Raw genomic sequence first — 16,980 nt, forward strand, 5'->3', positions numbered from 1 at the left:
ATTGTTACTGGGAAGTTTTGAAGGAGAACCAGTGGCCTGAAAACACCTGGCTGGCTCGCTGCAGGTGGAGGCTGCTCTGGGAAATTGCTATATCAGTCTGCTGAGACAAACTGTTCTGCTGTTGAATCTGTTGCTTCTAACCCTGCTGTTTGACTCGCCCGGATGCTTAAACCGGCTCATTCAGACATGCTGACCCACTGTGTCAGAACCGGGTGACTTGAGAGCAGTTTTTGTTACGTTTCCTCTTTCCAGCTCACTGCTATACTTAAGCATGAAATGTAAAAAAAAGTTCAAACCTATACTCACGACATACTAGTTCAAACGACTAGGTTTTGCACAACTACTGATGTTTAGTAGTCTTCTTAGCAGTCATATACAGGTTATAAATTACAGTTCCAGCCTCAATGTTAATGATGAAGTCGAAGAACCTGGTGCAACGGATGGTGCGACGTTATGATCGATCTGGGCATCATATATTACACTATTTAAGAATTTGAGCCAGTTCTTAAAATGCACTTCTATGGGAAGACAATCAACTCAAACGCTGGGCCAAACTGTGCTACCTAGAAGAACCGTGCAGCGCTGACCATAAACACCTGCACGACCCACTGGGTAGCGCGGCGTGGGCGGAGTAGACAAACGCTGCGTAGACAAAACCTGCCCGTGCCGCAGAACGACCCACGAGACCTGCACCCCGATGAGCCGCTACCCATAATTCTACTCTAAAATATTCAGGCTACTGCTATCAACAGTTCGTGTAACAGATGACAAACAGGATTAGTCGAAACTATTTTAAACAGTCGTGAAATTCTTAACAGTATTGATGAAGGAAAGAAAACCGTTTACGGATAGAAGATATTCGTATTCGGATCATTTATCTTCAAGGATTGTCTATTTAGTCTCGCTAGCAGTTTATTTTGCACTGTGCTGCTCGGTGGGTCGCGCAGGTCTCGTAGCTCATGCTGGGAAGTCCAAACTGCACAACGCTGGTCAATCGTTCTGCGCTACGCTGCTCAGTGGTTTGCACCACGTTACCCAGTTGATCGGGAAGGTGTTTGGTCACGCTGTGCTGTTCTTCTGACTTGGATGGCTTCCCATACACTTGTGTGGTGCACACTCAGCCGCGATACTTACTGCTGTACCCGAGAGCATGCAGCGTAAGACGTGAGCTCTTTATTACCTAATGATGGATGGAGGATGTGATGTCTACAGCAGTGTCTGGGAGGTTTTTCCACCATGTTCAACTCTGCTCTCAGTACACGAGGATGGATTGGCCTCTTTGAGCTGGCATGCACCACTGGTCTGACTATAAATAAGCCGATCGGGATTGGATAGTGGCGTGCGACCCGCGGCTCCGAAAGCACACTTTCACACAGATCTGGAGTTCACTCTGCCACAGTGCGAGGACTTACATTTTATTTAGCTTCAAAGACAATAACAACCACAAAAAACCCCTACTTCAGATCCTGTCTAGCATTAGCAGACACAAAACAGCAGTGCTTGTAAAATATAGAGAAATTTCTAATACGCCGCTATAGCAAATGTCGAATATATGATTGAATGCACCGAATGAGGGTTTTAATGTCGAGGTAGAGGTTTAACCCTTGGTGAAGATGCTTCACATAACTGAAATAACTGGAATTTTAATCCTTGGGGCATGAAATTGAGCACCAGGCATTCCTAATACATTGAATTTTCCACATCACTCATCAATTTATGGGTAATGAGAATCTCAGCTGGAGAAACCATGAAATTTGCGGATGTGAAATTAGTATTCGTAACCTGGCAGAAAACATTTTCCATCATTATGCTTATAAAGGTTGAGTGCATTACTGGTGCCTTAGGAGATGCAAAACACTGCCTGCTTGTTTGTACTTGCGTTTTTGTCTATTGAAATAATAATAATAATAATAATAATAATAATAATAATAAAAAGACAGTGTTCCCTGTGCAACATAGGAAGATGATTTTAATAATCGTTATGCATATGCTAATTACGGCATACGCCCTAATCACGAATATGCTAATCACTGACATTTAACAGATATTTATAAATTCCCTTTGTCGATTATGTGTCACCCCTTGTTTCTAACGTTTGTGTGGAAGGAACAAGATAATTGGCTGAATGACACTGCAGTAAATAATGAAGCCTGCTGAAACAATAAGCAAACAAAATCTCAAACAACTGTCCAGATGTTTTCAGGGTCAAGAATCAGAGCCGTAATGAATACTTATTGAGTTTTCTATCGTCATTGGTCACAAATTAGTTTTAAAGGAAATCACCACTGTCCCCAGAGTTCCCTTCCTGTTGGACCCCAGCCAAGGCCATTAACAGGAGAGAATGAGGCAGTGAGGCTTTACTGATTGGACAGATCTGTCTAGGCTTGGTACTAAGCAATTTAATCCACCAATGAGATTGAAGTAACGTTCAAACAACCCTCGACCTGTCACTAAAACACACTGCAGTCAAACCAGAAGAAATCAGTGTGTTTGTAAGTGTGTGTGGAGGTGTTAAAAGGTCTGTTTGTGTGTGGCAAAATCCCTTCTGTCGTATATAGTCGTGTAAACTAAAGGATCTCAACCAGAACTTGTTATAGCTTTTTTTTTTTAAAATCCTCAAGAAGCCCAGAGGTGACACACTGGTGCTGAAATAATTGCTGATTAATCGAGTGAGTTGTGTCCTGTCGTCGAAATTTCCCATTTATATGTTAACATAGAAACAGCGCAGCTTCGTCCTCTGCCAGCTCTGCAGTGAAAACAACTGTGTGTGTTCATTGTGAATAATTTGACATCTGGTATTCATATACAGTCGTTTACAAACTGAATCTGTTAGGTTCATGCCGGTTTCATTGTGGCACATCACCACATAACAACTTGATCAAAGCCTGACGTTCACTGCGTGAGGAATGTACAGTAGACCGCAATTAAAACATCTTTATGTATACTGGCTGTTTTTAAAACTTGGTTGTGTAAAATAAAACCCGGCCGCTTATTAACCGAACATGAACTCTGTTCAGAAAAATATTAAATGTTGAGAGCATTCATAAAGTTCTTCTATGGAATTTTATGAAAGTATGCTAAAGAAACACAGAAACACGCAATTCTGGGTTTGCGACGACATCTGTACGTATGTACGTATGTCTATACGTATAACTCCTACTGTATACATACCTGTACAGATCAGGCCATCATGCTGGTCACACTCCCTGTCATCACATTCACAGAAATCGCCTGAAATGTACCACTCCTGTGGTGAGCAGATGCACCTCCCGCAGTGGCACGATCCTGAAAGCATATGATTGGGCTTATTATAGTGGCCTATTTCATATAATACTACTACTACTAATAATAATAATAATAATTATTATTATTATTATTATCCATCCATCTATCCCTTATCTATAGCGCTTATCCTACAGGGTCACGGGGGAACCTGGAGCCGATCCCAGGGAGCACGGGGTACGAGGCGGGGTACACCCTGGACAGGATGCCAATCCATCGCAGGGCACAATCACATACACACTCACACACCCATTCATACACTACGGACACTTTGGACATGCCAATAAGCCTACCATGCGTGTCTTTGGACTGGGGGAGGAAACCGGAGTACCCGGAGGAAACCTCCGCAGCACGGGGCAGCGGAAGGAATCGAACAGGCCGATCCTAAAGCTGTGAGGCGATTGTGCTAACCAAACCACTCAGCCACCGTGTGCCCTATTATTATTATTATTATTATTATTAGTAGTAGTAGTAGTAGTAGTATATTTTATTTGATAAATTTTATTACATTTATACAGATTTCAATTACAATTATACTCCAAAGACACTCAGGTGACCTTCAGAAAACAATCCTCACGCTAGCACTAAATACTTATTAAAATGAAGTGGATAGCCACTTGAGCTACACGCTATGATCTCTTTTTACATTTTCAATGCGCAGTCTAACTAAAGTGTCCACTCGCCTGACCTGGCCTTTCCTATAAAAGCATGTAGCATCGTGATGGCATTTCAAGGGCACATGTTGGAGATGGGGAATAAAGTGTGAAGGTTTCCTTGCAGGTGGAGAATCCCTGTGTCTCCTTGTTTGTTCGTCAAAGCAGGAAAAGGAACGCCGCAGCTCCTCCAACTCTCCTGTATATACATCTAACGGATTTTCTTTTGTTTTTGTGGTCTGCCTAGTAAAGGTACGTGTGTGATCTATTTGCAGTGGATGTCATTAAATGTACTCGTCTTCACGTGGACGCGACAGGAAGAGCAATAAATCTGCTGATACAGCTTCCTGTCTGTAGGTTTGCTTTGCTTTCGATCTTTCTCAGGGTTTAGACAGGAGAACTTTAGATAGGCCTTACTTAAAATGACTTGCATAATGCATGTAGTAAATGCCAAGGATTGTAGTAGCACAGCATGGAAGGAGCCGGTGTGCTCTGTGGTAGCCCTCTTCATCCATTTCCATAAAAGCTACAGTGCACTACAGACAACTTACAGTCTCTATGGTGCATTCTAACTTTATGGCATACACCTGTGCTTTATGATTGCTGCACTTCCATTGCACCATGACAGGTAAAGTGGAGCGCCACAGTTGATCTCTCCCACCATTGCTGTCACAGATAAAGTGCAGCACTGGGAGAGCTCTGTCTTACCTTTTCCAGAGCACATGACGCCATGGGCTGTCTCGCAGAATTTCTTGCTCTGTTCGTCAGTCATGTTGCAGCTACGGGGGAACTGGCAGTGCTTTCCAAACCATCCATCACTACAAATACAGCGGCCACAGGAGCAAAAGCCATGGCCTGAGAGAAGGAGGACCACACACACACACACACACACACGTCATTCTCCTCACCTATGAAAACAACAAAACTGTGTGACATGTTGAGTGATCCAAGAGCTAAGCAAATACAATTGGTTCAAACAAACAGGTGCTGGATTCCAGGCTAGCTGTTGATGTTGTGGTGCTAGGCTTTAATCATGGTGACTCAGCTTGAGTCATAAGTCAACCATGGATCCACATGAAAGTCTGGCTTGCACTAACATACTCAGAGCTGCTTAACTGTGCTATAAATATCCCATATAATTCTGACAGAGCTATTATTATTCTTGTTGTTGTTAGGGGTCCGGGCACCAAAGGTGTCGGAAACCTTTTTGTAATTGTTAAGATTGTTCTTTCTTCTTCTTCTTCTTCTTCTTTTTATTATTATTACTGCCTTAAAATGAACTGTGCAGATCAAACCATACGGCAAGTCGGACAGACATAAAACTTGGATAGACAAGCGAGACAGCTCAGTTAACCCAATGGTGGCGCTATAGCACAAGTGTTTACGTTTAGGTCCATACGGTCTCTCAAGAAATGTAAATCCTACACTTGGAATTCTTTTTTCATCTTATTCATTGGCCTTGATCCAATTCAACTTGGTGCCACCCACTAATTTACATATCTAGTCCTAGGTTCTTTGGTCTATCTTCACAAATCTGGAGTCAAACAACTCAATAGAGTGTGAAGCTCAAGAACGATCAAAAACAACATGTCATGGCTGAACACTTTACCGGTGCACAGCTCAGAAGTTGGTGTGTTGGTCTTTCTGTGTGTAGTTTTTGTGGTTGGTTGGTTGGTTTGTTGTTTAGTTGGTCATTTGGTTGGATGTTTAGTTGGTTGGTTAGTTCTATGGATGTTTAGCTGGTTGGTTAATTCTGTGGTTATTTAGCTGGTTGGTTGGTTGGTTCTATGGTTGTTTAGCTGGTTGGTTAGGTCTATGGTTGTTTACCTGGTTAGTTGGTTGATTGGTTGTTTAGTTGTTTAAGTCATCTTTCTGATACAGCACATTTAAAGACAAATGTTGGCCACAGCTGCACAGTGAAATCAAGTTAACCTGACTTTGTTTAAAAACAATTTGAAATGATTATTCAAATTGTATTCCGAACTTGTATACTCCAGTACTTGGATACTGGATTAAAATGTGTTCACATTGAAACTTAATAAATAATGTATTATGGACCTCACCTAAGTAGACTTTAGTACATATATTTAGTATATTCAGATTTAGAGTCTTCATTGCTGTTTCTCTCATACAGCAGTACAATCAACGCTAAACAGGAATGATTCAGAAACACGTTTCATAGGTCCTTTTGAGTTTGGTACTGTTCATGTCTGTGGGCTTTACAGCTGGACAGTGGAAATGTGATGCAGGGGCTGTGTGAGTGTTGGCAGGGAGTAAATGAAACACTTTCCGAAGGCTGTGAAGGCTGGAGTTTCTCTGTTGTTGGAGGGAGTGTCTGTGAATCAGTGGGAAATGAACAGTGAATAATAGAGTTCTACCTGCAGCTACTGCTGTATCCGCTTTCTCACAATTTCAAGGATTCCCCCGAGATTTAACTGGGCAGAGAAATGTATATTTTCTTGGATATTAAAGTTCAACTCAGTATAAAATGAAAAGACCTACGGTGAGGATAGAGTAAGTGATACTGTTGTGTCTATTGGTTGGTTGGAAAAATGCTAAAAGAAATAAAATAGTGTACTGTGTATATATAGGGCTGCTGAATGGTGCAGTAGAAAAGTGTTCACAGGACATCAAATCCCGGCAATTGTTCAGCCATCTCTGGCCAGGAGCCGAGGGAGCGACTGGCTGAGCTCTCTGGGTGGGAGGGATGGTATACTCCCTTCCCCTTGTCAATCACAGTAACACTAGACAATCATGGGCATATGTAAGCGAGGGAAGGTTGCACTTTCTTCTGAGTGTGTGCCGCTGCCCTGTGATGCAGCATGAGCAACAGTTCGAAAAACATGCTATTGGCTGCGTCTATGTGTCTCAGAGGAAGCACTGCCTTCACCCTACATGAGTAGTAGTTGTTGTGTGAGAGGGGAGAGCTAGCTGTTGTACAGGAATTGGCAGGGGACCAGATCGGGTCCAAAACAAAAATCATATACATGCCATGGTAACATGCTAGCATTCTTCCTCTCATCCAGCATTATTTTCAAGAGATGGTTTTTAAAGGGCTGGAGTGTGCAGTTGGCGAGGCGGCATGCTTGGTTGGCTCAATCAGTCAGCCTATGAGAGCATTTAATTGCTTTGGAAGAGTGGCACCCGACCCTTTCAATTAAAACTGCATCTGTGATTCCACATTACCAAAGCTGTGAACGCAGTTCGCATGTGTGTGCTGTCTTCAAGCCTTTCATGTCTGGCTTTGGAGCGACGTATAAGAGAAATCGCCCTGCATGAAAAATGCATGACACCGAGTTTAAACACTGACACAACACTCGAGTACAGAAATATGAAATGACTTTATGAGATAGTATCATTGCTCACCGTGTCAAAACATGTATAAAACCCCTTATAATTTGAGTGCACACTTCTTTCAAAACGCTAACTCTCCAACTGAATCAGCCAGGCGATTAGCTGATGTTAACTTTCCACCAGTGGGAGAGTCACAGGGCTCTCTGTAGTGTCTGTGGTGAGAGGAACCGGAGGAAGTGTGTGGGCTGAATCAGCATTAGTGAAGGATGACCATGTTCCTCAGCTTTCCTGTGATAACATGCTCTAATCTGCATCAGCAGAGCTTCATGCATATTTAAAGCCCATTTTTCAGGCGTGCCCTAGACAGGCCAGTGGGTCGAGCGTGCCCGCCGGGCCCCTGTGCTACTGTCACTTAGGCGTATGACACAGTGAGCTTGAGGAAAGCGCACAGGATTAATAATGCATCCAACACCCAAAAACATCTGGCTCGGATGCTGCAATGCATCACGCCATGCTAAAATAGTGCATACGGTCACAACAGAACAGCCATTCGTTAGATTTCGTCTTTCCGATGAGACGTTAAAGCGAGGTCCTGACTCTCTGTGGTCATTATAAATTCCCCCATTGGCACTTATCTATCATGTCCCCCTAATAATCTCCATCCCTGAACTGGCGACATCACTCTCCTCTCTTCTCCACCAATATCTGGTGTATGGTGGGCGTCCTGGCGCACTATGGCTGCCGTCAAATCATCCAGGTGGATGCTACACACTAGTGCTGGTACACATGGTACACTTTAAATGTATCAGTACTAACCAGAAGTGGAGAGTAATAGCCAGAAACTGTTTCAGGTAACTAATCGAATTTTATGGTAAAAAAAATTGTCACTTTATTAGGGATACCAGAGCAGACTGAATTCTTTGAGAGTCTGGTCCATGTTGACATGATTGCATCACATAATAGCTGCAGATTTGTCAGCTGCTTTCCTGCTGCGAATCTCCCATCCTACCACATCCCAGAGGTGATCTACTGGATTATATGCTTGGAGGTTCCTTTGCAGAACGATGAGCACTGAGGAAAGCGTGCAGTTTAATCACAGTAAAGCGGTTTAATAATGTCAAACTGGTAACTATATAGTATAGTATAAAATCGCTCAAATTTGGTTTTGGTAATAAAAAAAAAAAGTATTAAATAATTTATTTATTTTTTTAAAAAAAAGTATAAAATAATCATTAAAAATCGGTTCCATAATTTTCATATTGAATTTTATTTATTTATTTATTGATTTATTTTTTTAAAGTGAAAACTATGAGGTTTGTATAGCAGCTGCCACAACGTGATAATTATTCGGGTCTACTTTCCAAGGTGAGTACGTGAGTCGTCATTTGAAAGATACCAGGTAAACATCATCATATTATGCTAAGAAGTAACATAACAGTTATTTTATAATTATATTATAGAATTCAGGCAATTTTACTGGGGTTATCTCATACAGTGTAGCAAGTAATAATCTGGAAAGACCTTTGTAATATCACAGTCTAAAACTGGATTTAAAGAGAAGCAAATTAGTAAATGAATCACCTGTAAATGAATCATACGTAAATGAATCACATGAAAATGAATCACTTGAATATGAATCACAAGAAAATGGATCATATGTAAATGAATCATACGTAAATGAATCATACGTAAATGAATCACATGTAAATGAATCACATGTAAATGAATCATATGAAAATGAATAAATAAATTAAAGACAAAGGAGTAACATAACAGTGATTAAGTCCTAACGAACCACTTCAGTAAATACACGCATTTTTGATAAGGCGTATCAAGCATGTTCTACTGTTTAAAAATATGTATGATTGTATAAGCAATGGTTTATTAAGATGTTATGCCAGAGTATGCAAACTTTAGCATTAAATGCTGATTTTTTAAAATTTTTTGGCTTTATGGCGTTAATATGTACGTACATTTCCATCTGCACCTACTATTACTTGTCAAGACTAGACATTTCGCTCTGTGTAATTATTGCACAGTAACATTAAGTTCTCTTTTTGGCGCGTTGAATCCAGACATTGCTTATTTAGAGCTCTTAAATAAGACGGTAAGGGGCGAGTATTTTCTTACAGGGTTTCATTTATGCTTAGAACAGTGACAGAGGGATGCAACGGGAATAAAAGACAATAATCTCCTTGGCCTGAGAGTGAAAGTCATGGCAAGTGATTACAGCCATCTGGCCTCTGGCTCTGTGCACAGAAGAACCAGTGCATGTGACACACACACACACACACACACACACACAGTTTTCCACACACACTCCAAGTGGTGACGATATGTAGTCCACATTAAAACTGAGGTAAGGGTTAGACCTGACAAGGCTTCTCTGCCATAGCTGCTTTTCCCTAGAGTACATGCAGTGATCTCTTGCGAGCTCGCTTATAGAGACATGAGAGCTTGACAATGTCTCCGATTTATCAGCGCTGAGACACCAATTAGTACTGATTTTCTCCTGGAGTTCACCCCATGATATTCGAGCCTTTGGGATTTATTCGAAGGCAAACAATTACACAGTTAAGCCAATTAAACAGAAATGTCTACGGTACGTTTCGCACTATCACTTTTTAAAAAAAATCATTTTAGATCTTTGTTCCCGAGGCAGGATGAACTTGAAATGTTTTATAAATGTGTGTCTCTGAACTCTGCTGACTCAACACCCCAGTCCCTTTGCTTCCAGGTCAGTTTTAATGGACCCCTATCGTGAAATCAGCTAAATCAGGGCGGACGGAGAAGTGTAGTCACTGCCCTACATGATCTATAGTGCTACATTGATTGGGTTCTTCTTCAGATGTTTAGGAAATCATTCATGTCTGATCTCTGAAGTGCACGTCTTTCTTCTGTGTATCCACATCCTGTTACAGACTGACTGATTGCCTAATCATTATCACTATTCCTGAAGCCTAGTCAATATGAGGCACGTAATAGTAAAAGCTATTAATTGACTGCTTGATGTACTGCATGCCCCAGCTGCTTGTAAGATGATATGACATGAAGCTCAGGACCATGTGGTTTACCATATAGTCTATCATAAGAGCCAAGACAGTAGCGAACAAATTTAGCTCCTTGTTCATGTGGAATTGCTCACGTTGTCCATCACAGCAGCTGAGATGACGAGCATTGAAACTAAGCAGTCTGGTACCGAAATGTCTGGGTCTGTAGTGGTTTGGCCTGCACGCCAGGATGCAGAAAATGTCCCCTCTTTTCTATCCCATGCAATATCTTTCCATACAAATTTAACTGGAAAATCGCATTTGACATATTATAACACCCCATCCAGCAAACCCTACCGTACACGGCTCCGACACAATAATCACAGCCAAAACCAAAAGATATCTGAAAAGGCTCGACTACATACAGTGAGAATGAAAAAAAACAACAACAAAACAATCCTAAAGTAAGAAGATTAGTATTTATACTAGGGCTGCAGCTAACGATTATTTTCATAATCGATTAGTTGGCCGATTATTATTATTATTATTATTATTATTATTATTATTATTTTGATTAATCGATTAATCGGATGGGGCGGGGCAAAATTTCAGTACGCTTTTTTTTTGTTTATTTAAAATAAAATCCACAAACTGAATGTTACAAATATAAACTTCGGACTAAAACTCTACACAACTGTTTGTACAAAACAGAAAATAACCGAACACACACACACACACACACACACACACACACACACCAGAATATATATTATTAATTTAGGACTGTAGTTTAATTCATTGCTTTTTGTGCATCCATAAAAAAAGCATACATACTTATATATATATAATATAAACTAAAATAAATAAATTATATCTATCAGTGTATCTATCTAGATATATATATAAAATAGTATTTATGCATTATTTTTTTATGGATGAACAAAAAGCACAGAATTAAACTCCAGTCCTAAATGAATAATAAACTCTCCCTTTCACTGCACCTTGTGGTTTCTGTTCCTCTCTGCCTTTAGACATATTGTTCTTGTGTTTACTTTTGATTATGATGTTTTAATGAGACATTACAGATCTTACTCACGCTACACTCTGTATCAGCGCGTCTACACTGCGCGTGATCAGCCTCGTTACTAACACATCACTTCCGTTATAATAAAGAACAGAAGTTACACTGCAAGCGCGCAAATACGGCATATAATGGCAATAAACTTAAATTAAACTAAACCTTTTAAGCAACTCGCACCAGTTTCCCCTGCCCCTTACACACAGTGGAGTATTTTGGATATAAACATAAGTTGGTGCTCGTGCAGCACTGTTTGATCTCTGCGGTGTTTAATATAAAATGCACCCCTGCCTTAGAGGACTTTCTTCCTCAGTCTCGTGACGATTTCGCCTCTGTCTCAGTCACGTGACGATTTCACCTCCGTCTGATGGTGACTGAGGTCATGTTGGGAACAAAAGGTAACGCTTACATAAACAGTAAACTGAAGAAAGTCATCGTCGGTGTCTCTGGGTGTTAGGCTAATGCTAGCGGCGTCACGTTACGTCATGCGGCATCATCTAGGAAGCGGCTTATACTTCCGGTTAGTAAAAATAAACGCTAGCGTTATATTTGAGATGATATTACCTTTCTAAAATTCATACGACTGTAGAGTACATAGTGCATAGTGTAAGTGTATGGTACTTCATTTGGCACAAAGCTTTAGTATTTACACTCCGAAGCATGTTTTCTGAACAGAAGAAACGTAATGAGTAAATCTCCCCTGTGCCGTGTGCAGACCAACTAATCCATAATGAGATTCACTGACAACGATTTCATAATCCATTATTATCCCTTTCATCGATTAGTTGTTGGAGCTCTAATTGATACCTTCCCTCAATCCACCTCCAGCGTGCGTACATCACTGAAGTAGGTAAGAAAATGTTGGGATTTTTCAAAAAATGATTCACCCCTGCCTCTGATGTTATGAGGACAGGAACAATCATTTCTATCAGTATATACAGGGCGTCCCAAAAGTCTCCATACATGGGGGAAATTAACACTTTTTAGCAAAATGTCTTAGAAAATGTTTCATATTTAGTTTATGTAATATATTATTTTCCAGATAGCCTTCTTTAAGAACACCTTTGACAGAAGAGGAACTTATTGAAATCATTCTTATGGCCTGTTCAGGAAGATATATATATATATATATATATATATATATATATATATATAATAGAGTTGGTTTCACTCTGCCCATGTTTCCCTACATTCTTCTGAACGTCCACGGAATAAAATAAATTATAAATAAATATCATTTACACATTTGAATGGCCGTGTAATACGGAGCAATGCGATAACATGAAATTAAAATTGACCTTATATGGTCATGGGCGTTGTTTTGAACTCAGGACAGCTGGCATTTCCTCTATTAAGCAACTGTTTGACGCCGAACACAACAGCGCTTCACCTTCACGCGTTCTCTGAGAGAAGGCTAACGGCTGAGAGGCAGGAGTTTGGCCAATAGTTGCTTCAAGCCTTTTATAATCGACCAACCGGTGTGCGAGAAGGCGGGACTTACAGAGAGAGGTTAAAGCGATGCAAACATGCGCACACATGATGCAGTATTAGACCATAAGCACATCATAATGAAACTAAAGCCGAATCCCGGACATTTTCTCAAATTTAGATGCTTTGTTAAAGTCTGAAAAAGAGGACGTGTGGTCACGCTGACAAAAGCGTTTCAGAGAACAACGTGTGTTCATTTCTACCAAATTAACTTTGCGCAAAAATTTATTTACTTATGCACCAGAAGGTTGGTCACGTGAGCCACGACTAGCGAGAGAGAACCAGAACTATAATCAAGCAGCTGTCTATATTGTGTTGTGTCAAAAAAAAAGATTAATTTCTTTAAAAAATGTAATCCTTTTAGTATTCCCATTTTTTACCAAACGTACCTGTAATCTGATTACATTGATTCCGTTACTCCCCAAGCCTGAATTCCGTAGATCACGTTAAGGATGGCACTGTTGTCAATGATGGGCCATTGCAATCCAGTGTGTGTGTGTGTGTGTGTGTGTGTGTGTGTGTGTGTGTGTGTGTGTGTGTGTGTGTGTGTGTAGTGTTTGTGCGTGCACTACTTACCGCCGCAGATGTCTTTGTTTACGTCCTCGCACTGCCGGTCATCACACTCACAGTTTTTGCCGTGAACACGTCTGTCTCCTGGTGGATGGCATGTGCACTGTCCACATGCGCACTGGCCTAAAACATGCAAACACACACATGGAAAAGAACAGATCAATCATAATATGTCGTGCAAATTCATTCCTCATTCAGTAAACTTCAAGAAAGATGGTGAAACGTAACATGGTTCAATCTTGCGCTGTGTTTTCTTTCATCTCCTTTACGCTAGGAAATATCTGACAACTATCTAAATAACCATTGGGCACCCTGTCCAGGGTGTACCCCGCCTTGTGCCCGATGCTCCCTGGGATAGGCTCCAGGTTTCCCGTGACCCTGAAGGAAGCATAAGCAGTATAGAAGATGGATGGATGGATGGATATCTAAATAACCCAGCTGTGTTCTTGGCATGGGCGTAACCACGCATTCTTTGGGTCGGTCGTGTCCCCCCCAATGTTACCAATCTGTCCCCCCAATACACAGTACAAAATATTTTCTATATGTCCCCCTTTAATGAACCCTGCCAACGGATCTGTCTTTTCTTCATCTATTCTATTTATTTATGTCTATTCCTTTGTAATATATTTCTGTTTGTTAAGGAAAATAGGTGTGTGCCCCCACTCCAGTTGTACACTTGGTTGCGCCCATACTCGACGCAAGTTCGTTGATATATTTTAGCAGTTCAGTCTGTAAGAAATGGAGACAGCAGCCGATAAGCAACAGTAAGTAAGTAACTAGATACCTAAATAGTAGGTGACCTTAGCGTAGTGTAGAAGGCATCATACCATGGCTTGGTTTGTTCTTAAGAACGTCAATTAACTGTTGATATTTACACACCCATGAAGTAGGCTAGGCTGACGTCAGGTCCAGTTTTTGACCATTAACATTACACTCACGTGCACATCCTCCCGCCGAGTTCGTTGTGAACCCTCACGTTATGACAGACTGTTATAAATGCGAGTGAAAGTGAGGAAAGTTGCATTTCGTTCCTTTACACTACATTTGGGCTCAGGACAACTAAGTGATTTTACAGATATGAGGCTCAGCATAATGCTGAGGTGTGCTAGCTTGGCAATGAGAGATATGGAACTAACGTCTGAGTTGTGGCCATATTGTAGTTCTCCATTCAGAACTAGTGATGGCAGTTTGTCTTTAGATTTAAGAAAAGAAAACTCCAGGACCCTTTACATAGCTGACGTTTCAGGTTACCACTATATATTGTTGTACACTTTGTACACTTATTACATAGCAAGCTAAACAGCATGATGACATTAACATAATAAATGACACCAGTTACACAAACACAATATTCAGTTTATCAAATTAAAATGATCATCTAAGTCTTTCATTGGTCTTCTGGGAAAATAACGGTACCTGGTCACGATGCAGGCAGGACAGCATTGCTTGGAAGCATCCGGGGGGAAATTGTATTTACAACATATATTGTGTTGAATTTAGTTTCATAGGTAGCTGTCCTTTCTGAGTTTGTTTAAAAGTCGTGGTTGCGTGTTTAAATGTTAGCTTGTATGGTTTGCCTGCACACATCTTAGCTCTCCTCTGCTTGGTGTGGTGGGTTTCATGGTAGGTTATGGAACATAGAATGCATCCACAGCACCCTACAATTTCCCCATGCTGTGGGAGCTTCTATCACTCAGAAGTCACGTGAATTCAAACGGTAACTGTAATCCTAAAACTATGTTCTGAATATGCGAATTTTTAGTATCAAACTTTGGATGTTGGGGGGAGGGCTTGGACCCCCCCAATGTCTATACCATGGTTACGCCCTTGGTTCTTGCTACTGATGCGTCACACTCAACTAGATTCTACCAGATAGCATCAGATCCAGTGTTGTGGGTAGTAACATCAATAGTGGTGTTTATGAGTATCTGCATCTTGCCGAGTGTGCTTCTGTCATTAACGAGCCTATTACAGCTGAAACATTCTGGTGATTGCGTATCAAAACTGGATGATTTGTAGGCTGTTAAGTGGTGCTAATGTCGTAATCGCTTTCTCTTTATCTCGTCTTTCTCTTGCCATTAAATACTAAATTTTAGGCAATTCAATTGATCATCTGATGGTGGGTGGGGTGGTAGAGGACGGATGATATTACGAAAGGTGTCACGATAAGGAAATGATCAGCTTTCAAAATGTTCCCAATTATTCGCCTGCCCCTGTGCAGAAGATAGTTAGAGGCAATTTGCCCTCGTGGTATGCTTGCTCGTGATAATGAACACAAACAATAACACGGATGTCATACGCAGTGCTAACTGCATCACAGCCGATAGCTTTCGAGATCCAAGCAGCATGGTGCTGGCAGTAGAAGACATCTGCTATGGCACACAATTAAAATCGACATAAATGTACCCACATTAGATTTAGCTGGAAACTATTGAGTGTGAGCATTTTCACTGCAGGAGAGAATAATATTCAACAAACGTCACTGAATAAACTCGACGCCAACTCGCTTGAAAGAGGGAAAACAATGATCTTGATCTCCACTGACACGGATTTTCAGCTAAACAAACTCTGTGTCACTGGATGAAGAAGTGCAGATGGCTTTAGCCTGTGGATGTCAGCGTACACGTTAGCACGGCTGCAAAAATCTGTCCGACACTGGCAGATACCATGGCTTCAGGCAGGCGGCGAGAACAACAAGCAACACCCTGTCCGACAGGCACTCAGCCTGCCAAGCAGATAAGCCCAGTCTGCGTGCTGCTGTTACCATAGCAACTGGTGATGTCATAACACTCTCGTCTCATCGATTAGCTTTTGCGACACCAGACAGCCCGTTTCGGACGGCTCGGGCATTCTCTTCACACTGTGTCAGGCTCCTGGATTTTGTCTCACCTTGAGATGAGTGGAAGAGGAACGAGAGATCTGACTGGCCCATGTGAATAGGAATTTGGCTTATGGCTGTGCTGGCATCTCATATCTGGATGGCACAAAGAAACTGACAGGTTTCTGCTACATCTTGTCTTGCCTTGCCTGCTGCTTTTCACCTGCTCAAATTTCACAGCGGGTTTGTTTACACTGCTAAGGGAATATTATGCTAGATCTTATCCAGTGTCTCCAAACAATTAACATTTTGGCTGCAGTAATCACAAAAAAACGCCACAAAATCCTGTATGGGATGATTAACATAGGACGTAATTAAGTCCAGTACAGATATACTGTATAGTCCTGTACCCAGCATGTGCTTTGTGTGGCTCTATAAATAAAAACATATATTTTTGGTGAATTTTGGCAAAGTTAGTATAGAAATATGGTTTTCTTTTGGCATTCAGTAAGACAGTGGGCCTGATGAGGTTGGAGAATACATGGCGAGGGATCTGAGACCGTTCCTCCATACAGAATCTCTCCAGATCCTTCACATTTCGAGGTCCACGCTGGTGGACTCTCCTCTTCAGTTCACCCCACAGGTTTTCTATGGGGTTCAGGTCAGGGGACTGGGATGGTCATGGCAGGACCTTGATTTTGTGGTCAGTAAACCATTTTTGTGTTGATTTTGATGTATGTTTTGGATCATTGTCCTGCTGGAAGATCCAAACACGCCCCATTGTGTGAAGCTCAACAACCTTTTGCT

General features: G+C 41.2%; 1 protein-coding gene across 1 annotated transcript in view; it reads right to left on the bottom strand.

The window, feature by feature from the left end:
* The window catches only part of itgbl1 (integrin, beta-like 1), a 57,183-nt gene that overhangs the window by 490 nt on the left and 39,713 nt on the right, over positions 1 to 16,980 (bottom strand). Inside the window, exons 8-10 of the mRNA XM_053627715.1 lie at positions 13,362 to 13,478; positions 4,644 to 4,790; positions 3,172 to 3,285 (exon numbers count right to left, since the gene is read on the bottom strand). Of these exons, the coding sequence (XP_053483690.1) occupies positions 3,172 to 3,285; positions 4,644 to 4,790; positions 13,362 to 13,478 (378 nt within the window). The remainder of the gene's footprint in view (positions 1 to 3,171; positions 3,286 to 4,643; positions 4,791 to 13,361; positions 13,479 to 16,980) is intronic.

Source organism: Ictalurus furcatus, chromosome 6, assembly GCF_023375685.1.
Source record: "Ictalurus furcatus strain D&B chromosome 6, Billie_1.0, whole genome shotgun sequence".
In the NCBI taxonomy this organism is placed as follows: domain Eukaryota; kingdom Metazoa; phylum Chordata; class Actinopteri; order Siluriformes; family Ictaluridae; genus Ictalurus; species Ictalurus furcatus.